Source organism: Paramacrobiotus metropolitanus, unplaced genomic scaffold (assembly GCF_019649055.1).
Source record: "Paramacrobiotus metropolitanus isolate TYO unplaced genomic scaffold, Prichtersi_v1.0 Parri_scaffold0000072, whole genome shotgun sequence".
Classification (NCBI taxonomy): domain Eukaryota; kingdom Metazoa; phylum Tardigrada; class Eutardigrada; order Parachela; family Macrobiotidae; genus Paramacrobiotus; species Paramacrobiotus metropolitanus.
Window position 1 is genome coordinate 19,664 of NW_026570292.1, and position 26,176 is coordinate 45,839.

Consider the following 26,176-nt stretch of genomic DNA (forward strand, 5'->3'; position numbering starts at 1 on the left):
CTATGATTTTTAATGTCACTGCTTATCTTATCGCTGTAGGTTAATGTAATTAAAGAGCATGAAGACCTCTCATAATTAGCGTTATCAGGATAAGCTCGTACTGCTATTCCGGTTTCTCATCGATCAGAACTCCTTCTTAACACGATAGATAATCTGCCCCGGTTCGTAGCCAGACAAATCGAATGCTTCTTTTGTCAGCGGATGAGAAGATTCCCAGTTAGCACACTTTTTAAACCGCGCATACGACATCTCTGTATTCTCTCCGTCAGGATATGTCATCCACAACCTATCGGGTTCTCCGTTAGGCTTCGCACCTGTGTACCCGCGCAGAACGACCGCATGGAAATTGGGGAAAGTCGTTGGGCACATCGCTTGGTAGCCGGTCAGGGCGGCTGCCTGCCTGATCGTATCGCTAAACTCCAGATCACCCAACGACATTTGTGCGATAACCGGTTCATGACGATCCAGCAGCTGCTTAATATCTGACCAAGTAGCGCGACCTTTGCACACGTACTGGTACTCTTTCGTGTATCGGTTCATCCATCTGGCCACATCGGGAAACGACGGTCCGATCGTCGGCAGCATCAGCGTGATCAGCGCTGTCAGGCGCGGTGAGTCAACGGACAAAAGGAATGACCCCAAGGTATTAGCCAGCGTCGCCCAGGGATTCTGCTGAATGGCTGTCGGTGCCTGACTCTGCTGCAGCCATTTCAGAAGTAACCGACGATACTTCTCGTCCACTGGCTGGCCGGGGTCGATGTTCTTCTTCACTTGTGCCACTTCAGTGGCGTAGCAATGGTAGGGAAAATGCGTGTGGGGAGTGTGGTGCATTAACACTCGCGCGGCACAATTAACACCACAGTCCCATATCATTTCGCGGCTGGGTTTTGGGATAAGGTCTTTATTCCTAAGTAGGAATTGATTTTCCCCGTTCGCTTCTATAAACAGGAAAATTATTTTCGTCGCGTTGCTGATGCAGTGATGCTTTGTACCATATGCCGGAAAGTGACCCGGCATATAGTACAAAGTTCGTGTGCAGTACATGCACAAAAACTTTTGCTTTCGGTTGAATTATGAAAACTATCAAACACTTTTTGTTTGCTTTGGGTTACGTCGCGGACAATCTGTAGCAGGTTGATTTTTTTTATACATTTGATTGAAAGCCGGTTTGGGCGCACAACACACGGTTGAGTAGTTACGGCTGCAAGGCAATTCTGTCGCATTAAGGCCAGGTGCATAATGTATCGACCTCCTTTAAATTTGCTTGTTGAACGCACGTCATATGCATGAAGATCCGATCTGAGCACAGAATCACAGAGTCACGGTATTGGCACACATTTCACATTTCTAAAGGAATTTTAAAATCTTTCAGTAATGGTGCTGGTCTGGTTCGGTGTAAAACCATCTTCATATTTAAGTGCATTTATGTGGAAAATTAAAGACAATAATTATTAAATTTACAAACTAAAACTATATAGTACCTCCTTTAGGGGCGGTATCAGCTTTTGGTCTATGCAAAGCTTCTGCATTTTCAAACCACCCACTATCCAACATTTCCACTGGGCTGAGCCGTTTATTGGGATTTTTTTCAAAACACTTCTCCATCATTGTTTTAGCCACATCTGGAATCTCCACGGGAATCTCGGGGATTCCACCATTGAGCACAAAATTCTCGACTGCGTTTGGTAGATTGGCTTCGTCAACCAGCAAAATAGTTGCTGGGTTGGGCATCCCGTTGATGGTGTTGACGAACCGAAAGGGCTGGTTCTGGCGGTACAGCTCGACAATTATGCAGCCCAAGCTCCACATATCGGTCATTCTCCCAATCTGGTACTGACCGTTTCCCCGCTCCAGCATTTCCGGTGACATAAAGTACGTTGTGCCCTTTAGGTTGCTGGTTACTTCTTTGGTTTTGGTAACACTGGCTTGCAGGGCATAATGGTCATCAAGATCGGTTATTTTGGCCACCAAGGCATACCGTGAATGCCGGTCATCGTGAGCGAGGACAATGTTAGCCGTCTTCAAATCCATATGGATCACATTATGGGAGTGAATGGCTACTAGGCCGGTTAAAATCTGTCGTATAATGTCTTTAATCTCGTCGTTTGATAGCATGGTTAGCTTGGCGTATGTTTCCAAATCTCCAACTGTAAGTATTACTACCTAATAGTCTAATACAAATACTGCATGTTGCCTTTTTACTTTGGTTTTACAAGTGACTCACGTGGACAGTATTCCATCACCACCACTGTTTGTATAGAAGTCTCTATACCATACACGAACTTCTCCAGCTTTGCGTGATAGTACGCGGTAACATTGGGACTTTTAATTCGGCGAATCCGTCGCAGTTTTTCCGCTATGGTTTGCAGTACTTCGTCACTGGTGTTCACGCAGGCACTTTCTTTTACCACAACCGGCCGCTTGGACACTTCACCATCGATAATCTCTATCGCTTCCGACACGCTCCCACCGCCGCCACGTCCGATATGCCGGATAATGTCGTAGTTAAAGGTGCGCGGTCCGTCAACAAACTGGTATGATTTTGACATTGCTGTATTACCGCTTTAATGATATTGTATCAGTCAACAAAAAATAGTACAACAACTGGAATAAAACACGACCTAACTACAATGAAACATCGAAACACAAAACTGGAATTTGCTGGTGCAGCGGGCACTCCAAGCGGACCCTTAAGGCCTTAAGCAACAGCAACAATCACTGCGTGGACTGCTACTACGAAACTTAAAGAGAGTTCGTTATCCAAGAGAATGCGAAGGGTGTTCAGTGTTCAGTGTGAATGGTGTTGGTGTTCAGTGTGTTTAGATGGTAGCTGTAAAATTAGAAAGAAGGATAGGCACGAGCGCGAGAACAATCGATAATCAGGTCTGATTACCAGACCATTTAAGGCAGTTGCACTCAGTTTTAAAATTTGAGTTAACGACCGTAATCTTGTTGATTGTTGGTTTAATTGTTGGATGAACGTCAACACTAACGGTTATCTATCAGGTTGTATTTCCTGTTGCTGCTCGTAAACTTTGCATTGTTTGCGTGAGAACAAACTGCTCGCTTAATTACCTACATCATACATGTAATCAAAAACGTGTCCGTCATCTCACTACATATATACAGTGTAGTAAAAATGCACTGCTACTCGGCTACTCATAAATAGAATTAGCGGAGCTAATTCCGGTTAAGACAGCGGAGAAGGATGAAGGGCGGATTGGAGAGATGTGGTTGGGCGCGGGTGGGGCGGTTGGGCAGTGGTCAGTTGTAGCATTGTATGTTATGGATAGTACTATCATTGAAAGTTTGTGTATGTAGTTGTGCGATTGATGTAGCTGAGTGCCGTGTCTGAAAGTTAGTTCTGTGGCTGCTCGAATTGTGTTTGGGAACTGAGATCGCAAATCGCATCCGTGTCGTCTTTATCGGAAGCGTCTACGAAACAGTCTTCAGTACTGTCTCATGATTCGGATGAGTCCACAGGAACGCTTTATCGCGTTGCCAGGTCCAGTCGGAAGTCAGTGTCACCTCCCAGGAAGAAGTCGCGTTCCCGTATGTCGCCTTCTGTGGAGTCTCTGCTTCGTCGACAGAATGAAATGCAAGCTCAAATTGACACTTTGACATCTGCCGGGCATCATCGTCCGTCTCTGTCTTGTGCGTCGCCGGGTATTGGTCAACGGGACAGCATCTTAATCAGTGACTGCTCAACGCCTGTTGTTTTACCGAAACTGCCTGTAAGTGCGCGCCTTGGTCCGTTTTAAATTTGACAGTGGATCCTGAAATTGAAGCGGATCTTCGCAGTAACGAAAGATACGTTGATTTCGCTGAACTGCTAGCCGCCACAGACTTCCAGTATTATTCTGTTCGGGATAAAAAGTCATTTAAGCCGCCGCCAATTGATTCATTTGCACAGTGGGTTAGTGCATACTCTGTGTTTATGGCTCATCGAACGCATTATTATCCTGACATGCGCCTGCCGTTGATTAAGTACTTGAGTGTTATGGCAAGTTTTGCGGCCAGTGGTTACTCTGTTAACCAGTGGCTGGGTTACGACCATCGCTTTCGTATGTTTGCTCGTACACAGCCGTGCAACGTGGCTATATGGGAGACAGCTGATCAAGAAATCTTTCGGCAGTCTTTCCAGATGCAACGTTTACCGGAACAACTGCAGATGCAACGTCTATCGGAACCGCAGCGTGGTGCTTGTAATAACTGCGGCCGTAATGGTCATTTTGCTCGTAATTGTTGGATGCGGCCGGCTGTAGGTGTAGCCAGTACTAGCAGCAGCAGCACACAGCTTTTTCGTGACCGGCCGGCTGCGGCCGGCGGGGATCGAAAAAATAGTGCCGGTAGTGTCGGAAAAGTCATTTGTCAGGACTTCAACGATGGAATTTGTTCAACACCAAGCCGTAAGAAACTTCGTCATTTCTGCTCACATTGTGGACGTGGAGGACACGGTTTCTATTCCTGCTATGAAGTCAATGATGCCAACAAAACCGGCAACACCGCTTCGTCGTGAGAAATTTGTCCAGTTATTGACAGACCACCCAGATCGGTTGTTCGTTGCGCAGATATCTGATATCTTATTAAATGGAGCGGATATTGGTTATACCGGCCCCCGCGTATCTTGGTCAGTGTCTAATATGAAATCAGCAGTTATCCATCATGATATTTTGTTAGCGTCTGTGCATAAAGAAGTGTCATTAGGCCACTCTGTTGGCCCGTTTGATAAGCCGCCATTAATTAATTTTGTCTGCAATTCCCTCGGCGTTATTCCCAAAGCGTCAGGTGGACACAGAATCATAAATAATTTGTCAGCTCCGTCTGGCACATCTGTTAACGACTGCATTGACCGCCACACATATACTGTTTCTTACTGTACAGTCGATGATGCTATCCGATATTTGAAGACAGCTGGTAAAGGCGCAGTTATGGTAAAATTAGACATTAAACATGCCTTTAGACTGGTGCCAGTTCGGCGTGAAGACTGGCATCTCCTGGGTTATCGTGTGGGAAATGGATACTATTTTGATATAGTTTTACCGTTCGGCTCACGTTCTTCTCCCTATTTATTCTGCTTATTCTCCGAAGCAATTCACTGGATCTTATCGAATATCACCCATCATAAGTGGATTCTGCATTATGTGGACGATTTCCTTATCATAGGCTTGGCTGGTTCGGCACAGTGTCAGCTTATATTGGACAGTTTCATTGATTTATGTGGCATTCTTGGTGTTCCTCTGGCGGTCGAGAAGACCGAAGGTCCGGCAACTGCACTGACCTTTTTAGGGATTGTGCTTGATTCAGTGGCCGGCACCATTTCTTTGCCTTCTAAAAAGCTTGCGGAAATTGTTTTAGTGCTTGCACAGTGGGCTGATCGTACTACTTGTTCCAAAACTGAGCTACAAAGTATTATCGGTAAATTACAGTTTGCTGCCAAATGCGTGCCGGTTGGTCGGCTTTTTCTACGTCGTATGATTAATTTGTTGCGTAATCAGTTGGATGAAGTTGTATTGGATGCCGGCTTTCATGCGGATATACAGTGGTGGCGCGATTTCTTGCCGACATGGAACGGCACTAATTCCTTTATGGACATTGATTGGTCTGATGCGGATGTGTTACAGTTATTCACTGACGCATCGTTATCGGTGGGGATTGGTGGTTATTTTGCCGGTCGTTGGTTTTTTGCGAAATGGCCAGCTGGTGCGGTTATGGCTGAGCACAGTATCGCACTTTGTGAGATAATTCCAGTTTACATTGCATGTCTGCTATGGGGAAAGTTACTAACCGGCAAGAAAGTTCAGTTGCATTCTGACAATCTCGCAGTTGTGCAAGCATGGTCTAAGTTTTGTTCTGCTAATTTACAAATAAACTCTGTTATGCGGAAAATATTTTTTATTGCGGCTCAACATAATTTCAATTTAAGAATTGTCCACATATCTGGTTTGTCGAACAATGTTGCCGACGCTTTGTCTCGTGGTCAGCTAGTTATGTTTCGTCAGCTTTGTCCTAACGCTAATGCTAACCCTGAGTTCGTACCTGATGTGTTGAATGAGTTACTAGTTGAGTAGCATGGATTCTACCATTAAATTGTTATTAAAAAGTCATATTGCATCCTCTTCTCGGTCCGTGTACTGCATTGGTTTTACAACTTATCGCAATTTTTGCCAGCAACACAATTATCAGCTTAGCTGCTCATCTTTGTTGCGTTTCATTGCACATTTGTTCGATTCTAGTAAATCATATGCCACGCTTCGTGTATATATTTCTGGTGTTTCTAATTGGCTTTGTGAGCATGGAAAATTCGATTTTACAAAGTCGCTTGTTATTACTCGCGCGATTAAAGGTTATGCGCGGCTCCGTCCGCCTCGGCGCGATAAGAGACTTCCGGTATCACTGGATGTTATGAGATTAATTAAGCGTGTCTTAATGATTCTCGTTGGTCACCATACGATAAGTCATTATTCTGGGCAGCTTGTAATGCTGCATATTTCGGCTTCCTTCGTCCGTGTGAGTATACGTCGTCGCACAAACGTTCTTTCCAAGCTTGTTCGACCTTGTTGCTGTCTGACGTAACCATTCAGAAATCTGTTGTTTTAATGTCTATTAAGCGGTCTAAAACAGACCAGTATGCTCGTGGTTCGGTTGTATCGTTGTCTGCTACAAATAGATCTGTTTGCCCATTTCGGTCTATCTATAAGTTTTACCTATTGCGTAAGGTTTTGGATTATCCTAATAACTATCCTTTATTTACTTTTCGGGATGGTACCTTTCTTTCTCGCTCTCGCTTCGCCGGCATGTTGAAAGCGCTGTTGCACGGTATTTCTAAACTTGGCTGTATTACACCACACAGCTTCCGTATCGGAGCTGCGACTACTGCGAACTGTCACCAGTCGGATATCTGTATTAAGCGTTCCGGTCGGTGGAAGAGCGATGCGTATCAAGGTTACATCCGTCGACCAAGCCTGTTGATGGTTTGCGGCCCTATGTTTGACGCATTTGGGGGTTTTGGGGGGTTGTTTTGGAAGTGTGTAATTAATGGATCCGCTGTGTCGGTTACCTTTTGTGGAGATGACCTATTGGATCCGCTGCGTCGGTTACATATGTCATCGATACAACGTGCTAACCCCCAAACTACCATTAAAGTCATTGCTGAGGTGTTCGCGGAGTCTGTCTTAAATAGAATTAGCGGAGCTAATTCCGGTTAAGACAGCGGAGAAGGATGAAGGGCGGATTGGAGAGATGTGGTTGGGCGCGGGTGGGGCGGTTGGGCAGTGGTCAGTTGTAGCATTGTATGTTATGGATAGTACTATCATTGAAAGTTTGTGTATGTAGTTGTGCGATTGATGTAGCTGAGTGCCGTGTCTGAAAGTTAGTTCTGTGGCTGCTCGAATTGTGTTTGGGAACTGAGATCGTAAATCGCATCCGTGTCGTCTTTATCGGAAGCGTCTACGAAACAGTCTTCAGTACTGTCTCATGATTCGGATGAGTCCACAGGAACGCTTTATCGCGTTGCCAGGTCCAGTCGGAAGTCAGTGTCACCTCCCAGGAAGAAGTCGCGTTCCCGTATGTCGCCTTCTGTGGAGTCTCTGCTTCGTCGACAGAATGAAATGCAAGCTCAAATTGACACTTTGACATCTGCCGGGCATCATCGTCCGTCTCTGTCTTGTGCGTCGCCGGGTATTGGTCAACGGGACAGCATCTTAATCAGTGACTGCTCAACGCCTGTTGTTTTACCGAAACTGCCTGTAAGTGCGCGCCTTGGTCCGTTTTTAAATTTGACAGCAGTGGATCCTGAAATTGAAGCGGATCTTCGCAGTAACGAAAGATACGTTGATTTCGCTGAACTGCTAGCCGCCACCGCCACAATGTTGCCGACGCTTTGTCTCGTGGTCAGCTAGTTATGTTTCGTCAGCTTTGTCCTAACGCTAATGCTAACCCTGAGTTCGTACCTGATGTGTTGAATGAGTTACTAGTTGAGTAGCATGGATTCTACCATTAAATTGTTATTAAAAAGTCATATTGCATCCTCTTCTCGGTCCGTGTACTGCATTGGTTTTACAACTTATCGCAATTTTTGCCAGCAACACAATTATCAGCTTAGCTGCTCATCTTTGTTGCGTTTCATTGCACATTTGTTCGATTCTAGTAAATCATATGCCACGCTTCGTGTATATATTTCTGGTGTTTCTAATTGGCTTTGTGAGCATGGAAAATTCGATTTTACAAAGTCGCTTGTTATTACTCGCGCGATTAAAGGTTATGCGCGGCTCCGTCCGCCTCGGCGCGATAAGAGACTTCCGGTATCACTGGATGTTATGAGATTAATTAAGCGCTGTCTTAATGATTCTCGTTGGTCACCATACGATAAGTCATTATTCTGGGCAGCTTGTAATGCTGCATATTTCGGCTTCCTTCGTCCGTGTGAGTATACGTCGTCGCACAAACGTTCTTTCCAAGCTTGTTCGACCTTGTTGCTGTCTGACGTAACCATTCAGAAATCTGTTGTTTTAATGTCTATTAAGCGGTCTAAAACAGACCAGTATGCTCGTGGTTCGGTTGTATCGTTGTCTGCTACAAATAGATCTGTTTGCCCATTTCGGTCTATCTATAAGTTTTACCTATTGCGTAAGGTTTTGGATTATCCTAATAACTATCCTTTATTTACTTTTCGGGATGGTACCTTTCTTTCTCGCTCTCGCTTCGCCGGCATGTTGAAAGCGCTGTTGCACGGTATTTCTAAACTTGGCTGTATTACACCACACAGCTTCCGTATCGGAGCTGCGACTACTGCTGCGAACTGTCACCAGTCGGATATCTGTATTAAGCGTTCCGGTCGGTGGAAGAGCGATGCGTATCAAGGTTACATCCGCTCGACCAAGCCTGTTGATGGTTTGCGGCCCTATGTTTGACGCATTTGGGGGTTTTGGGGGGTTGTTTTGGAAGTGTGTAATTAATGGATCCGCTGTGTCGGTTACCTTTTGTGGAGATGACCTATTGGATCCGCTGCGTCGGTTACATATGTCATCGATACAACGTGCTAACCCCCAAACTACCATTAAAGTCATTGCTGAGGTGTTCGCGGAGTCTGTCTTAAATAGAATTAGCGGAGCTAATTCCGGTTAAGACAGCGGAGAAGGATGAAGGGCGGATTGGAGAGATGTGGTTGGGCGCGGGTGGGGCGGTTGGGCAGTGGTCAGTTGTAGCATTGTATGTTATGGATAGTACTATCATTGAAAGTTTGTGTATGTAGTTGTGCGATTGATGTAGCTGAGTGCCGTGTCTGAAAGTTAGTTCTGTGGCTGCTCGAATTGTGTTTGGGAATTTCTTCCCACCCTCCCTCCCTTTTCCTTATGGAAGGGGGGTTGTTTTGGAAGTGTGTAATTAATGGATCCGCTGTGTCGGTTACCTTTTGTGGAGATGACCTATTGGATCCGCTGCGTCGGTTACATATGTCATCGATACAACGTGCTAACCCCCAAACTACCATTAAAGTCATTGCTGAGGTGTTCGCGGAGTCTGTCTTAACTAAAAATAAACACAGGAATCGGCTACTCCTAACTGGCATCTCACCAGCTGAAACGTTTTAACTTCCGTTGCACCCAAAAATTTGGAATCCAGTCTTTTTTGTGTCCGGTGTCTAGATCTTTTTAGGAAACGTGCGGGCAGACCCGCTTTGTACATAGAAAAAAACAACAAGTTTCTCTGGGCCATAAACGTTAATTATTGCAATCTAGGCAAACAAATATTATCTGAAATAAGTTGCTTGTTTGACAGTCAGAGCATTTTCCCTATGTGCTGGATCAAAAGAGAAGCATCTATCTAAGATTTTGCGCAAAGGTCCATTGTCAACAGCGTCATAGTTCAGATGACCTTTTGCCTTGACAGTATCAGAAACACCTCCCGGGGTACAAACGATACAATCTTTACCATTTTTTATGAACTTGATCTGAAAGTTTCGGCGGTTGTGTTTTTTGTCGAAACTGTATCGAAATGTGTCCGTCAACAGATAAACCATGATACATCCGAAGCTCCACATATCGGTTTTGGAGGTGACGGCTTGCCGGTCAGCTGCATCGGGTTGTGTAAAATCGAGAAGGCTTTCCGGTGACATGAAGGCTTCCCACAGACTTGGATCCATTTTGTAGGTTACTCCGAGTATACTGCGCTGAACACTGTCTAAGTACCCAAAAATTTTGATTTCTTGAGCATCATTAACAAACACCGTTGTTAGATCCAGTGCGCCGTGAACGATCCCTTTGGTATGCAAGTACACTAGTCCGTCCAATATCTGGCTACCGTAACGAATGACATCGCTGTTCCCCGGTTTGTTCGCTATTCCATCGGCCGTCAATGCATGCTTTGTTCCCATCGGTACAAATTGCATAGATTCTACAAAACGTTAATGCAAACAGTTACCGGCACGATAAATACCCAGCGACCCAAATAAAGCGGCATACCGTTCCATTTGTTGGTTGAAAACCGTAAGATGGACTGTCCTAGCACTGCCGTTTTGAAAAGAAATTCATCTTGTAGCATGACGACATGTTGACAGCTTCTGTCGTTAAACATTGCTGCAAATTCCCTCAAGCGGTCGACATACACGATGACCTTGTCGCGATGGCTCGTTATATCGATCTCCTCGACGGTATGGTTGGCTGACGTCACGTTCATCGTACGACTTCCTGAATTTGGATTGTTGTGAAAAATCTGCTTGTCTGTTTCCAGCAGTTTTACAGATGCATATTTGGCGGACAGAACGAGAATTTCGGTGATAAAGCATACGAGCAGATTGACCATTCGTCCAGATTCCTCCCAAAACGACGGATCAATTTGAATGCACAAGGCGTAAATTGTCGATAACTGAAAGTAGACTCCATCATTAAAGAACACGAAAATCAACAAAAAATAATCTGGTGTTCATTGCTAACCTTTAGTACCATCCAGGCAGTCGCATAATACAAAGTGCTTTTTGTAATGTCAACCGCTGATACACTGAGCCATTTCGACCACCACTGCTTTGACAGCAAATGGATATTTTGTTGCGTGCTTGGCACTGCCAAAATGGCCAATAGGAATAAGACGGATATTGGTGTATAGACGCTCTCCAGTACTTTCATCCAGTCAATTGCGTAGAACGTGAAATGTTTCACTGGAGCAGTATCCACCAGAGTCCCGTTCTTCATACCGCAAATGTCTATACCCCGACTCGCTTGTGTGACCTCAGCAATCCATTCTTTATAATACGTGATATTCACGTTGACACCGGGACTGTTCATATCGCCGGTCGTTGCACTACAATTTAACCAAACTGTTTAGAAAAGTGAGCCTTTTGTTAGTAGGTTTTATCATTATGTTAAAATCGGGATGTCTCTTTGTAGCAAAGGCTTGGAAATGCCGTGCGACCATAAGTTATGTCTATAAGAGAATACTGAATACGTAACGTAGTAGGCTTACTTGATACTGCTGGAAATAACTCCTATTAAAACTGGTTCTTGTCCAGGAACTCTCAATATGACCGGACCGCCACTGTCACCCTGGCAAAAAAGGTGTCAGTTGGCATTGTTTTGATACCTTATGTATTACGCATACGATTTCATTACAATCGGTCAATTGTCAAAAGGCCATCTGGGTGCATACAGATATTTGTGTTGTGATGCAGAACATCCATGCAACCCCAAACGTTTAGCTACGAAATGTTATTTACCTTACCGGTCGGATGCACTGCAAAAAGGTTGTTCTAAACGCTGTAATTAATGATGTTTTATGCTAGAATTTTTTAGCTTTACGAAATAATTATTTAGTCTCCATATATCTGTGGTTCTTTATGGTTTTAGTTAAAAACACGATAGATATCCTCCATCCACAGATTCCCACTTCTTTTTTTAATTCCTAAAACTTTTTATCGTAATGTAGATTCTGACTGAGAAAACAGAGCCAAAAAATAAATTGCCAAATACAGTCTTCTCCAAACAGAGCTGACTGAACACCGAAAGAGCTGCCTTTAAGTTGTAGTTGCTCAAAATATGTAGTATAAAATACTCGTAGTAACCGTACTTTCGCGGAATCAGCGGGGTGATCGTCCACAAAGCCTTTGGTGCAAAGTTGTCTTTCTTCGTAGTATTTCAGGTTGTCGGCAAATTTTTTGTGGTCATCGTGGTCGCCGTCCTCGCCGTCCCTCCCTGGACTGGACGTCAAGTTCTGGTACTCACGAACTGCATCCCGGCACTCGTTCGGCAGCACCACTTCCGTCTCTACTGTACGCAGAATGGTGCTCATACTTTCGCCACCGGCAACTGCAAAACATTCGCAATTATGACATTGTATAAAGTTGTCCGGCCCTATCACTGTCCATAACAGTGAAATATATCGGTGGCATCCGTAGCACTGCTACTGTACCTGTTGCACCCCATCCGGCCAACTCCACGCGCTGATTGGCCAGTTCCTCCCATGATATGGAACGCAGACTGATGGGTTTCACTGGAAGTGGAGTGTAGAGCTCCAGCAGTGCCATATCATCTTTGGGTATTGCAAAATCGAAATCGTCGCAACTGAATCCAGAATGGACCTGTACATCTGAGACCGGCTGGAGATGAGAGAGTGCGTTTCCTGACCAGATCCGTGCATGCTGGACGGTAACTACAGTTGGACTGTGGGCAGACAACACGAAAGTTTCAAATGGATTAGATATTTCAAGGGAGCTCGCGTATGGCGCAACCTGCGTTACCGGTAACGCAACACCAAACGCTTACATACCGCGTGTCGAGAACGCCATCCTCGCACAAACAATGGGCAGCCGTCAAGACAAACCAGGGATTGATGACCGTGCCGCCGCAAATTTGTTCAGATTTCCGCCTTACCACAGCCACCAGAAACGAGTGTTCCCGTTCTGACTCCACATCGGAACCACCGATTATGCATTCGCAGCAGGGAAAGGGAGCATAAACCATCCATAACAGATATAATGTATAAATACGCGTATTAGAGGTCATATTTCTCGTTCTTAATGACTGTTATTATTCGTATGAAAACCGTAATGGAAGCAGCTCAGTGTGGTAGTTAAAGTACTCGATAAACTTAACCGTAAAATCTTGCTGATTTACCATAATAATAATTATTATTGCTCTCGCATTCGTGGGCTTTTAGTTGTAGCCTTCGTTGTAAACTTACGTATCTTATCTTGACAGGATGAGTCGCGAGAACTGCAACGGTTAACCTCAATTAGAACTGCGCATAGTTTGCTTTGAATAATTATTCAATGAATAATAATGATGAAATGGTATTTCTTATCACTTACTTATCATTTGGTGACGAATGGTGTTTGGTGACAAATTGTGGTGAGTCCGATATTAACCTAACCCTGGTCTGTCCGGCATCCAGATTAATAGGTATGCTTCTACTGTTACAAAACTTTTGGGATGTCTTGTAATGCACAGGTCCGGAAATTACTTAAAAGATCACAGGTTAACTCTTTTACAGAGGGCGTTACAAAAGTAAATTTGCCAATTTTGTGCATTCCTCCACAGACACATTCAGCTACTGTATTTATACAGGTAACTAACTGCGATCTGGCTGCAAAACATTTGACAAAACTCTGTCGGAGGTCTTTGACACCCTACCTTGCGGTTTTGCCGCACCTTTTTTGTTCTCTTTATCAATTTTCCCCCTCATATTTTGTTTGTAGTGTTCCAACGATACACTTTTTATTGAAAAAAAGAATCGTGAGTTAAGGGTTCCAGAAAGCAAAAAATTAAGAAAACTCGTATCTGGTACAGAAAATAATCAATATTTTTATGTGTAATCTTTTCAAGGCATTTTGACAACATTGCAATATCAAGGACATCATTAGCATTTATTTTCCCCCTCATATTTTGTTTGTAGTGTTTGTTGTTTAATAAGCCACTGCAGAAAACGTTCGGAAGCAGAGTAGAGAAGAAATGAAAAAGATTTTACAAAGCCACCATGATTAGGGTGCCAAAAGTAACATACCTAATTGTAAGCTTTCCAATTTTTTGCTTCTGTAGTTCTTCATTGCACCTATTTATTTTTATTTTCATACTAGCCTATAAGATAAGCTGTTATATAACTAAAATATTGTAACTTCCATACTTCTATTGCTTCAGGTGGCACGGAGATAAATTAGGGAAAGTAACCTTTGGGACGCCCTTCGTACATATACAGATATGCTGCTATCAGTCTTACCGGCATAAAATGCTGAAGTGTATATGACTAAACTTAACTTCGCTAGCTCTATCTAAATTTTTAGTAAACAGCGAGGGCGTCTGTTAGTAAGTAGTAGTAACATCACTAACATGATTATGTTCTGACGGTACCAGGCAAACAAACGGTGCAGTGCATGCTTCAACAGATACCTAATAGGTTCGCGGCAGTGGCTAACAAAGCAGTGCTTCTACCTTTAAACTTAATCTTTAAGCCGGTTGATAAGTGAACGCATACAACGCGAGCGATCGACATAGACCGGTAACCGTTTATACCGAGTAGCTTCCAGTTGTTTGATGAAGTTATAATTGCAGTCTGTACAGATAGTGGCGAACGTAACCAAAATTAGTTATGCTGCGTCATAGTGACCTAAGGTTAATACCTCGCCTTTACGGCGGCATTTCGAAGGTATATAGAAGGTCACGGTTATAATATATAGGGGGAAATCAGTTGCATACTATACACTTCCCCTGTACTGCTCCAGTCATCCGTATGGATTTCCACATCATGGCTGAACAGGGGGTTTTCAAAGCGCTACATTTATACCAGCATCAGTGTGCAGGTACTTGTAGCGCGCAAATCGTTTTTAATTTAATAGTTTTAATATTGCAAATTGTATATAGTCAAAATTTTAATAGTAAACAAAACGTTTACTATTAACCAAACAGCAAAGCCAAATTTTTTAAAGAAACAAAATCTAGAGCTAAACTTTATCGAGAAACAAAATCTAGAGGCTTCCGGTGCGTGACGCAGGTGGCACCGCCCGGTGTGGCACCGTGATTTGGTTTATATTTTGGGAGTCTTCGAAATCTTCCATTCTTTTGATTTTCGATTTTCGTGCGGAAAAAGTGACTTCTCCTGCACAACTTTGGTTGCAGAATGAAGAATAGGTTACGGAATTCATTTCAAGTGGCAAATGTGTCGTTCTAGACCCGAATGATTTGAGCACACTCCAAAGTTTCTGCCCGCGTGACGCACAATAAAATGAAAATTCTGCTATCACTGCACTGACTGCATGCAGCATTTTGTTGATTATTATCACTACGCTTTACACGGTACATGTACATGCACACTGGTGCAGGTATAAATGCAGTGCTTATAAAAATCCCTGTTCAGCCATAACGTGGCAATCCATATGGATGACTGGAGCAGTATAGGGAAGGTGTATAGTATGCAACTGATTTCCCCCTATATAGAAGAGTATAATAGCTGCTTATAGCGAAGCTAGAGTATCCCAGCTCGAATTGCTTTAACAAGCTCTTCGAGTAAAGTCCGACCATTGGAAAGCGATGTAGGTCCACAAAAGCAGCAGACCGGAACAATCGATATCAGCTACGATTACCAGGCCTTTACAGCCAATAAATATTTACATTGACCTCGCCGATTATTGGTGTATCTTTGTACAAGCGCCAACACTAACGTTTATCCTGCAGGCATTATTCCCTATTTGCTGTTCGTGGACCGGTGGACGCACATCGCAGAACACATTCCTTGTTTGGCGTGTGAAAAGATCGCTCACTTAATTGCATCATCCAGTTAAAAGAGTTTCAGAGTCCCCAACCTTTCGGCTGCTTAATTAGGTACTTCTACCGAATCACAAACATACTCTGTACACAGAAGTACACACCATAATTTTAACCAACCAACAGCAGATTATAGCGTTCCTAGTGAAACTCGTTTGAAAGTAGGTCATCCAAAGCGCCCCTAATACAGAGCTTTTATAGTCGTATGATTGCCATGTTAGCGCGGGCAGCTGAAGCGTCCCATATGCTGTGTAACTCTGGCGGGATGGTTGGGCTCCGAAAGCAGTAGCGCAGTGTCTCACGCAGGATCTCGTTGTTTATAGCATCGTAATTTAAATGTCCCTGAAGTCTACCAAAATCCCGCACTGTCCCAGCTGTCCGTGCTACGTAGTCACCGCCGTTGACCTTAAACCGGATAGAGTACTCATCGCGCTGGTAGGCGTGGTTCGTACGCATCGTGAAGGTATCCGTTAGCAGGTACACCATGATGCAGCCGAAACTCCAGATATCGCTTTTATGGGACACGGACTCCTCTACTACCTGCGAGAGTTCGGTAAGACATTCCGGTGACATAAAGGCTTCCCAGATAATTTCTTTGCTCTGATACTTTGCTCCGTGTATTTGCCGGTGGGTTCTGTCCAAGTAACCAAAGATTTTGATATCATGCTTGTCGTTAACGAAAACCGTGTTTAGATCCAGAGCGCCATGAATGATTCTCTTTGCGTGTAAAAATTCCAGTGCCTCCAGTATCTGTTTAGCGTAGTGAACAGCGCGTTTGACGGAGATGAGACGATGCAACGTGGGTCCGCCTTCTTCGGCTAATGGATATTTGATCCCAAGGGGCACAAATTGATTAGCATCTACAGATACAAGGTTATAATTATTTCGTCACTTTTTATGCTCTAGTTATCTTACCGTTCCATTTGTCCGTCGAAAATTTTAAGACAGAACTAACGTTTATACCAGCTTCAAAGGGAAACCTATCCATTACTTTTACAAGCCGTTCGTGTGACTCTTGGCTAAATACTCGTGCAAATTCTTTAAGTCGATCCACATAGCACCCGACATTTCTTTCTAGTCCAGTTAAATTGATTTCCACAACGGCCTTGTCGGTTGATGTTTCGTTTAATTGTCGCTCTCCAGAGTAGACATTACTGTGGATAATCTGCTTATCCGTTTGCTGCATCCATAGAGAAGCACCTTTCGCGACAATCAGCAACGTCTCGGTAACGCAGCATAAGATGGTTATAAGCGCCGTTCTCAGTTCCCATAATAAAGGGTCAATGTGGATGCAGACAGCGGGAACAACTGCAACCTGAAATCGGCACAGTATATTAGCGCCACAACTAGGATGCCGCTTTTCGGTTGTAAAATTGTAAGTACATACTTTCGCAAAAATCCAAGTTAACGCAAATAACAACTTCAGATTCGTTGGAGCAGGCGCTACGCCAAATAACCAGTGCCACCACCAGGTTTTCGAGAAAAGAACGTCATCGGTCGGCACGGCCAAGATGGCCAATAACAACAACATGGATGCGAGAGGATACAAAGCGTCGAACACTGTCATCCAGTCTAGCGTGTAAGCGCTAAGGTTGACAATCGCCGCAATCACTGTATCCACTAAGGATGCGTTTTTCACCTCGGCGAAAGGTATGGCCGGACTAGAGGCAATGACCTCGGCAATCCAGTCTTCATAATACGTGATATTGACGTTAATACTGGGATTCGTCTTATCACCCGGCGTACCACTGAAATTGTACATGTATTTTAACTTTGCACACTGAAGCTAAACAACTCAACTTTGTTGCGACAAAAATGAGTTTTCTTTTGGCCAGAGCATTTCCGCTATACTAACATACAGTACATAAGTCGTCTTCTGCATAGTCTCAATGTTCACCCCCATCACAATGGTTCACATTAACCATTGTAATTGGGGATGCAGCCTCGGATTACTGATAAGAAACGCGCAAACGTTATGTCATAACATTACTAAATACTAGTTTAGTATTATTACTAAATACTAGTTTAGTTTAGTAATATTATGGTAATGTTTATATACTTGCTTCAAACTTCTGGAAATAATTCCTATCAAAACTGGTTTTTCTCCAGGAATTTTGAGTATGACCGGGCCGCCACTATCACCCTGCAGAACAGATACCACGCTTAAAGATTTTATATTTTATTTTACCAGGTTATTTGGATACAATGTGTAAAAAAATTTCCAGTTAACGCTGACTAAGGGCCGAAGGTGAATTAGCACCTAAGAGGCGGGTGTTAACTATGGCGTAACTTAAACAGCAACCGTACGTGTGCGGAATCAGCCGGGTGACCGTCCATGAAGCCTTTGGTACACAGCTGTCTTTCCTCGTAATATTGCAGTTTTCCTTCGTTTATTTCCTCCCTCCACTCGACATTGGACGCGAAGACCTGGAACGCATGCACTGCATCCCGGCACTCATTTGGCGGCACCACTTCCGTCTGTACTGTGCGCAGAATGCCGCTTGCAGTTTTATCCTCCGCAACTGCAATGCAGCAAATCATTCGCAGTTAATAATTTCGCAAATCATTAATTACTTGGGCATATCACCGTCCGCCGCACTAGCTATAGACGTACTCTGAATTTCTCGACAGCCAATGACTTATGATGTATGCTCTGAAGTCTGAACAATTCATTACCCCGGTATTGGTATTCCGCTAATCTTCAGGTGCAAAAATGTCAAAAATAATATTAATTTTATTCTTAAATGTACGTATTAGTAGTTATTTCTAATACAGATCTGACGCTCCGTTACACGACGAACTGCTGATCGCAGTTTCAGTAACGCGCGTTTTGTAACTCTATTAATTTTTGTATTACGTAGATTTTGTTTTGTGTAAAATTATTACTTGCGATTGGTACATTTATATATAAAGGTCAAATGCAAACAGAGATGTAAACCAATGAGGGTATTTTGGAAAATTTTGTATCCTATCGATCGGAAATGTGTGGTAAAGGAATTTAGAATTGTCCAAAATATACAGCGAAAGTGATCGATTGTTGAGAAAAATAAAGCTTTCGCACGCGTGACATCAGTACCTGTTGCACCCCATCCGGTCAATTCCACGCGCTGATTGGCCAGTTCCTCCCAGGATATGGAACGCAGACTAATGGGTTTAACTGGAAGTGGAGTGTAGAGCTCCAAAAGTGCCACATCATCGTTGGGTACTGCAAAATCGAAATTTTCGCAACTGAATCCAGGATGGAAGTGTACTTCTGACACCGGCTGCAGATGAGAGCGGGCTTCGTTCGACCAAATCCTTGCATGCTCGGCGGTAACTACAGTGGGACTGGGGACAAAGAACACGAACGTTTCAAATTAACCAAAGATTTCTCGGGAAATCGAACGAGTTTTCTTTAAGCGAATTCAGTAGAACCGTTACTTATAAAGAACATGTCGAGCATACGCACGAACATGTCGAGCACTGTCTCGATTACAGGGAAAATGCGCACAGTACTAAGTATTATTCTCCTACTTTAGCGCAATCTGGTACATCGGTAGCGTAGCACCAAAGGCATACATATGACTTACCAAGTGTTGACGAAAACGCCTTCCTCACAGAAACAGTGGGCAGCCGTTAAGACAAACCAGGGATTGATCACCGTACCGCCGCAATGCAGCTCGTGTTTCCGCTTTACCACAGCCACCAGAAAGGCGGGTTCTCGTTCGGATTCCACATCGGAGCCACCGATAATGCATTCGCAGCACGGAAAGGAAACAGAAACCACCCAGAACACATATAATGTATAAACACGCGCATTAAAGGTCATCTTTATGTCTTTATGTTTCGTTCTTAATGTCTTTTATGAGTTCATATGAACACCGTAAAGGAATTATGGAAACAATTTAACGTGGTACAGTTAAAATTCCCAATAAACCACCCGTAAATTTACCACAATAATAATTATTACTCTCGCATTTGTAGACTTGTAGTCACTGTTGTATGGATATCTTATCTACAGCCGACTGAGCCGAGTGATGAATCGCGAGAACGGGAACGGTTAGCTGTTAGAACTGCGCATTGATCGTTTGCTTTGACTAATACTGATGAGATGGTGTTTCTTATCACTTCGTTATCGTTATGCTGATGACGAATGGTGATCGGTGGTGAATTCGATATTTACCCAACCTAGTACTGTCCGGCAACCCAAATTATTGGATACAGTGCTGCAAAAATTTAAGATTTAGGGTTATCCACAAGGTCTGGAAATAATTTAAGAGAACACAGGTTTACATATTATGCTCTTATCAGCCTTACCGGCGCGGCACTTGGAATGAACTTAACAGAATACAAGTTTACTAGATTGTTCTACATTTTACTGCAGAGCGTGCGCGTCAGTAATTATTATTAATTACTGACAGACGCGCACGCGTGTTACTATTAAATTATTAATAGTAACATAATTATGTTCTGACGATCAAGTTATTAGTAGCACGATAATGTTCTGACGGTAGCAAGCTCTCACACGGTGCAGCGCATTTTAAAAGCAGATATGACAAAGCAGTGCATCTACTTTTAACCTTACTCTTTAAAGACTGCTGATAAGCGAAACGTTCACAACACGAGCAACTGCCATAGAACGCTAACCGTTTATACCGAATAGCTTCCAATTGCTTGCTGATTTTATACTAGAGCATAACTAAAAATCGGTTATATTGCGTCTCTGAAATTACAGTAGTCAACCTCGCTTTTTAGGGCGCCAGTTCCGTAGATTATCGGAGCATGGAATAGCAGGAAAACAGATCTGGGAACTTCCAACGGAAACCGCTACTGGATTGTGAGCATCATGCTGCAAGAGCTGTCGTAAGCTGCTCTACGCTGGTTCTGTCTTCATGCGCTTCATTCATAACTTCCCACTGGGCACTGAGTGCCCACTTAAATTTTTGCCGGTTAATAACGAAAAAATTCAAGCATTACGGACAAAAATTCTAGGTACTTAGATAATTAATTTCTTTGGTAAGAGTATACACACATGCGACACATTCAAACAGAAAATACACCAACCAACTAAATAATTTCCCATGGCCATTGAAACTATCATTCGAATTCTGCAAAAGTTTTGTCTTGTTTGACGAAATAAGCGCACTGCGCTTTCTACTCATAAAGGCAAATTAAGCAATCATTCGTAGTCTTCGGATGCATTTTTCTTTTTACGATAAATAATCTGTCCTGGTTCGTATCCAGACTCATCAAACGCTTCTTTGACCAACGGATGTGATGACACCCAGTTAGCACGCGATTTGAACTCTTCATACGATCTAAATCCAGTTTCTCCATCTGGCAAAGTATAAGTCAACATGAGTGGGTCTCCGTTAGGCGCCACTCCTTCGTACCCGCGTAAAATGACTGAATAGATATTCGGAAAGGTTCGCGGGTAAAAATCCTGGCACCCACACGCATACGCCGCTTGCCTGACCATCTCGCTGATCTCGACATCTCCCAGGCAGACTTGCGCGATCACCGGCTCCCGGCGATCTAACTGCTTCTTAATCGTCGGCCAGGTGGCGCGTCCTTCGCACACGTACTCATACTCATGAGTGTACTTGTTCATCCAGGCAGCGACTTCAGGATACGACGGTCCGATGATCGGTAGGAAGAGCGTAAGGAGTGAGGACATCCGGGGCGCTGCGGGTGCTGCCAACAAGAATGTGCCAACAGAGCTCACCAAGGCTGCAAGAGGATTCTGTTGGGCCGTTGCTTGGCCTTGCTGCAACCACTTCAGCAGCATGCGGCGGTACTTCTCGTCCAGCGGCTGACCGGGATCGATGTTCTTCTTGACCTGGACCACTTCAGTAGCGTAGAGGTGATACGGGAAATGCGTGTGCGGTGTGTGGTGCACTAGGACCCGCGCGGCACAGTTTACACCACAGTCCCATTTCATTTCGTAGTTAGGTCGTGGAATTGATTCTCCACATCGCAATGTAAACTCTACATTCGCTGTTGTAGCTGTAAATGATAATAATACGGTATGTCAGCATGGGCACAATGACACCTCACATAAAGTAAGTATGTACTCATGTAACAATATTAGTGATTTGTTGTAATCAGTGCTGTCTAATCGGTTTATCATGTAGTGACTAGGTGGCTGCCTATTTAGGCCAGCTTGCCGCGGATTAAGCGTAGGATGGTCAGAACATGACTTCTAGAGTAGTTATTATGCTTGCCTTTCCTACGTACGGGGCAACCAGAACGCGTAATAGACAAAAGCGCGCTCTAAAGTAGTTTCTCGATCCTGGTACATAACTGCAAAATTCACAACTATTGCTGCTTTTGTGACCCTACATCGCTTCTCAGTCGTCGGATTTTACTCGAAGAGCTTAATAAGCAATTCGAGCTGGGATGCTCTATCAGCTTTGCTTCTGTATTGTAGTGAATCTTTAAATTTCAGGTAATATTTTACGTAAGTAACCGACCTTGGCGGGTGTCCGGTTCCCCTGCCTCTCGAAGGGAATTTTCGTTTTGGAACAAAGCTCCATGTAGTAAATCCCGTGCGCTAGGCCGCTTACGAGGATCCTTCTGGAAACAGTTTTCAATTGTTGTCCTAACTACATCGGCAAGCTCCCAGGGGATTTCGGGAACTCCTCCCTCAGCGACAAACGTCTTGATCGTTTCCGGGTGAGCTCTATCCACTAACAGCATATCGGCCGGATTCGATCTTCCGTCAATGATCTTGAAAAAGCGGAAAGGCGCCTGCTTTCTGTACAGTTCCACAATGATACATCCCATACTCCAGATGTCGGTCTTCTTTCCGATGGCGTAACCGTTTGTACCACCGGTTATCATCTCAGGTGACATGAACATAACTGTACCTCTGCAAATACCGGCTGCTTCGTTAGTCTTCGTTATGGTTGCCATCAGAGCAAAATGATCGTCCACGTCGGTGATTTTGGCGGTTATTCCATATAGAGCACCACTGTCACTTGTCAACACGATGTTTGCGGTTTTCAGATCGGTGTGGATGACCTTATGGTTGTGAATGTCCATTAAGCCGTTGAGAATTTGCTGGATTAGATCTTTGATTTGGTCATCTGGCAAGTTTGGATTTGCTTTGATATATGATTCCAAGCTGCCGACTAAAAACATGCAGGGCATTGTGACCTTTCAAAAATACAACTACTGTTTTCTGTTATTCTGTCTGTGTATAGCAGTTTGCTTTTACATTTTCCGGCAACTCAATCTTACCATTACAACTACCGTAGCACGTAACACTTACGTTCACAGTATTCCATGACTATGACTGTTCGGATGAAAGGTTGCATATCAGTCGTCAACTGCTCTAATTTGGCTTGGTGATACACTGTAACGTTTCGGCTTTTAATAAGACGAATATTTCGCAGTTTCTCTGATACGCTTCCCAAAATGCTTCCTGTTTCCGGCTCTTTGTGGAGTGTTTCCTTAACGGCAATACGTCGGTTTGTAGAAGCGCCATTTTTAAGTTCGGTGGCTTCCGACACTGTACCAAATCCTCCTCGACCAATTTCACGAACTATACTGTACGTATAGGTATGCGGACCCTCAGTGAAGGCGTAATTACGTATCATTATTAGAAACTGAAACTGCAGAGGCTCGAACGACAGTCCACTACGCACAACCGCAGACAAAAGAGCAGTCTCAGACTGGAATTCCTTGGTAATTAAAGCTTTACCTTATACTCTAAAGAATGCATCTTTACTTGTAAGCGAAGTTGTTTGATCAGTAAGTTTTGCCAATGGTCGCTTTTGGTTGCTGTTACGATACCGATAACTGTTTATACAGAACGTAGATTACAGGAATATGGTTGCAGAATACCTCCGTTGAATGAAGGTCGTATCGCTTTTTCGCTGCGCTTTAGCTTGTTATTGCACGCACATAAAGCAATCTTATCAGAGCGTGGTTAACTAAGGTGACGCTGAGGAGTTTTGTGCTGATGATACAATGGCACAGCTACGACTCTTGCGATAAGACAGACCATATCATTTTTACCTAAACGATCACGGAAAGAATTATAGTAGGCGACGGTACTTCTTACTTACTTCTTACTTGTAAAATGCACGGAGACTGCTTAATTACCGAAACAATAATACTACAGCTCAAGCAGAACAGCAGGTAATAAATTCCAATTTTAAATCGTTTGTAGTAATCGTTGGACATTGTTTTGGTGCGCGCTCGTCAGCACGGTTTGTGGTCAAATTAAAAGTATTTATGAACAAACCAAAAGATAGGAACCTTAAAGCTAAACAATCTGATACACCCTATCCGATTCTTGCGGCTCAGTTCCTAAAAGCCCTTGCATTTCATGCGCTTCACAGGCTTCTTTTCCTGTAAATTTGGCTGGACGCGGAGCACCGTCGTGAACATCGCCCACTTCGTTTTCCATGACGATACTGGTTTGTAATGGCATTGACGTAGTATAATGGGGCATGGTTTCTGAAACACCTATAAACGGATCACTGAGCAAAGCATCCGCAGTCGGCCGTTGATTCTTGTCCCGCACCAGACATTTGCTTATAAATGTCTTGAGGTTGCCCATATCCGTATTCGCTAACACGGTGTAATCCGGCGAAAGTCCATTCGTTACATCGTTTCTCACCGGTAGAATCAAATCCATGAGGGTCATATCTGTTACCCCCTTCAACGGAACCGGCGCCTTTGCAAGATCACTGAAATCCCGCAAACGCTGGACTTCACCTCTGCAGGCCGCTGATAAAAGCAGTACCCCAAAGCTCCAGATGTCAGTGCTCCTACCCACTTCCACATCGGATTCGAAGTACTTTTGCACCATCTCCGGGGAGCGGTATAAACTGGCACTCCGCTGACTGAAGGAAATATCGTGTACGTTGGTTTGTTTGTCCAGCAACTGCTTTGCGGTTCCGAAGCCGATAATCTTGACATTTGATATCCCGCTGGTGAGGTTCGCTTGGTCACCGGTAATGACGATATGGGTGTCGTCGAGGTTTCGATGGACGTACTGTTGCTGGTAAAGAAACGACAGTCCACGAAGGATCTGTCGACCGACATTCGCCAGTTCCATTTCTGTCAGCGGCCGTCCATTTGCGATGGTTTGCAAGGTGCTGCCTGGATTGCAGAAAAATCTCAAATAATGAAGTATCGTACGATTTAAATAAATATTTAATCCAATCGAAAATTCTGTCAAATCATAAATTTCTTTGGATTTGATTTTTAATACATTTTGCAAAGTTTTTTTTTTAAAGATTTTCCATTAGTCTGGCTTTTTATGTTTCAAAATAAAACCTCGAAAAGTTTGCGCGATATTTGGTATATGACCTTTAAGACATGCCCAACTGTTTCACGTAGGGTTTGATGGCACTCGCATCTAAGTAGCAGCATGATAAAAACTACAGCCTAATGTATGCATACCTGTTAAGTATTCCATTCTGATAAGAAACTGCGGTTCTTCCAGGCGTGTCCCTTCGACGACCTCAACACCATAATGCTTAACGATGTTCTCGTGGAATCGCCGCATGCCGCCGGCAGCAATTGCCCTTCTTGCAACTCTCTCCGGATCTTCCTCAACTAGTGGATCCCCTGGCTCTTGGTTACATTGCACGTTAAGCACCCTTTTCTTGGTTTCTTCTGGGTCTTCGGGAATCAGCGCCATAAAACGAAGGTTGAGCTGGTTGATGAGTGCGTTCCGGGAGTGTTCTTCCATTGGTAGCTTAATCTGCTTCAACGCCATACGTTTCTTGTTATCCAGTAATTCTGCGGCGTAAACAGCACTGGGATTATTGGAGCTAACGAGCTGTGTTAGCGCGTAGTTTCCCTTGAAAAGCTGTGATTCCTTCCAGTCGGAAATCGCTACACGCTCCATATCATTGACCGTTGTAATCATTGACTTCATTGTATAAGCAAAAACTACGCTTTTGCCTGTGTCGCAGCACTTGAAAACTGACCGTGCACGAAAGCAGATTATTAACCGTCGGTAATTTCTCTGGGAAGCCAGTACCAAAGTAATGAGCAGATCGTAAATAAACGGTAAATATTATAAGAGTTAACCGTTTACATACAGCAGGACCAATGAAACGCTAATCAGTGAAAATAGAGACTCATATCGATTACTGAGCCCTTTATCAGCGGCATAATTACCAACGATCCAACCCTACACCTGCACGGATTGCACCGTACTGACCCATTCAAATTAATCATTACAAATGCGTCCAAAATTTACTTTGCTGGTTATCAGTGTCACAGATAATCGCTGTTGTTATTTGTAATGCCTTTACATATATTTGTGTATAAGGTATCTCTCGTAGCTGTGTGAACAAATACTGCCGTCAATCTCGCAAATACTGAACACATACTGCCGTCTCGCAGTTCGATGATCATCTTATACGACTGCTGAACGATAATACGAGTAATTATTACACCGTTCTCGCATTGCAGTAAAAAAGGGCGCA

The 26,176-nt window shown here is 43.7% G+C and overlaps 4 protein-coding genes across 4 annotated transcripts; all 4 read right to left on the bottom strand.

The window, feature by feature from the left end:
• Positions 1-83: 83 nt before the first annotated feature.
• Positions 84-2,845, bottom strand: LOC129594884 (extracellular signal-regulated kinase 1-like). The gene is made up of 3 exons (XM_055491741.1): positions 2,225-2,845; positions 1,482-2,147; positions 84-938 (listed from the first exon to the last, which is right to left on the bottom strand). The coding sequence occupies exons 1-3, from the start codon at positions 2,547-2,549 to the stop codon at positions 124-126; spliced, it is 1,806 nt and encodes a 601-aa protein (XP_055347716.1). The 5' UTR covers positions 2,550-2,845; the 3' UTR covers positions 84-123.
• Positions 2,846-9,639: 6,794 nt separating this feature from the next.
• Positions 9,640-13,088, bottom strand: LOC129594929 (uncharacterized). Its single transcript, XM_055491795.1, has 7 exons — positions 12,757-13,088; positions 12,400-12,650; positions 12,058-12,296; positions 11,458-11,537; positions 10,932-11,295; positions 10,461-10,863; positions 9,640-10,392 (listed from the first exon to the last, which is right to left on the bottom strand). The coding sequence occupies exons 1-7, from the start codon at positions 12,990-12,992 to the stop codon at positions 9,749-9,751; spliced, it is 2,217 nt and encodes a 738-aa protein (XP_055347770.1). The 5' UTR covers positions 12,993-13,088; the 3' UTR covers positions 9,640-9,748.
• Positions 13,089-15,703: 2,615 nt separating this feature from the next.
• On the bottom strand, positions 15,704-19,647 carry LOC129594917 (uncharacterized). The gene is made up of 7 exons (XM_055491778.1): positions 19,313-19,647; positions 18,820-19,070; positions 18,051-18,265; positions 17,807-17,886; positions 17,131-17,491; positions 16,659-17,058; positions 15,704-16,603 (listed from the first exon to the last, which is right to left on the bottom strand). The coding sequence occupies exons 1-7, from the start codon at positions 19,549-19,551 to the stop codon at positions 15,939-15,941; spliced, it is 2,211 nt and encodes a 736-aa protein (XP_055347753.1). The 5' UTR covers positions 19,552-19,647; the 3' UTR covers positions 15,704-15,938.
• Positions 19,648-20,659: 1,012 nt separating this feature from the next.
• Positions 20,660-25,780, bottom strand: LOC129594851 (uncharacterized). The gene is made up of 6 exons (XM_055491703.1): positions 25,140-25,780; positions 24,001-24,836; positions 23,795-23,819; positions 22,996-23,421; positions 22,196-22,855; positions 20,660-21,728 (listed from the first exon to the last, which is right to left on the bottom strand). Exons 1-6 carry the CDS (start codon positions 25,618-25,620, stop codon positions 20,902-20,904), a joined length of 3,255 nt encoding a protein of 1,084 aa, XP_055347678.1. The 5' UTR covers positions 25,621-25,780; the 3' UTR covers positions 20,660-20,901.
• Between the last annotated feature and the right edge of the window lie 396 nt (positions 25,781-26,176).

Excerpts from the sequence above, each read along its gene's own strand:
- LOC129594884 (XM_055491741.1), bottom strand. The coding sequence starts at position 2,549 with ATGTCAAAATCATACCAGTTTGTTGACGGACCGCGCACCTTTAACTAC. Across the intron at positions 2,148-2,224 it reads GGTGATGGAATACTGTCCAC|TTGGAGATTTGGAAACATAC; the intron begins GTGAGTCACTTG and ends TAATACTTACAG. Across the intron at positions 939-1,481 it reads TGATACCGCCCCTAAAGGAG|AAGCGAACGGGGAAAATCAA; the intron begins GTACTATATAGT and ends TCCTGTTTATAG.
- LOC129594929 (XM_055491795.1), bottom strand. The coding sequence starts at position 12,992 with ATGACCTCTAATACGCGTATTTATACATTATATCTGTTATGGATGGTT. Across the intron at positions 12,297-12,399 it reads GGCCGGATGGGGTGCAACAG|TTGCCGGTGGCGAAAGTATG; the intron begins GTACAGTAGCAG and ends AATGTTTTGCAG. Across the intron at positions 10,393-10,460 it reads TTCAACCAACAAATGGAACG|AATCTATGCAATTTGTACCG; the intron begins GTATGCCGCTTT and ends AACGTTTTGTAG.
- LOC129594917 (XM_055491778.1), bottom strand. The coding sequence starts at position 19,551 with ATGACCTTTAATGCGCGTGTTTATACATTATATGTGTTCTGGGTGGTT. Across the intron at positions 17,887-18,050 it reads ACCCGGCTGATTCCGCACAC|GGTGATAGTGGCGGCCCGGT; the intron begins GTACGGTTGCTG and ends TCTGTTCTGCAG. Across the intron at positions 16,604-16,658 it reads TTCGACGGACAAATGGAACG|ATGCTAATCAATTTGTGCCC; the intron begins GTAAGATAACTA and ends TTGTATCTGTAG.
- LOC129594851 (XM_055491703.1), bottom strand. The coding sequence starts at position 25,620 with ATGAAGTCAATGATTACAACGGTCAATGATATGGAGCGTGTAGCGATT. Across the intron at positions 23,820-24,000 it reads CGGATAGGGTGTATCAGATT|TCTCCGTGCATTTTACAAGT; the intron begins GTTTAGCTTTAA and ends GTAATTAAGCAG. Across the intron at positions 22,856-22,995 it reads AGTCATGGAATACTGTGAAC|TCGGCAGCTTGGAATCATAT; the intron begins GTAAGTGTTACG and ends GCATGTTTTTAG.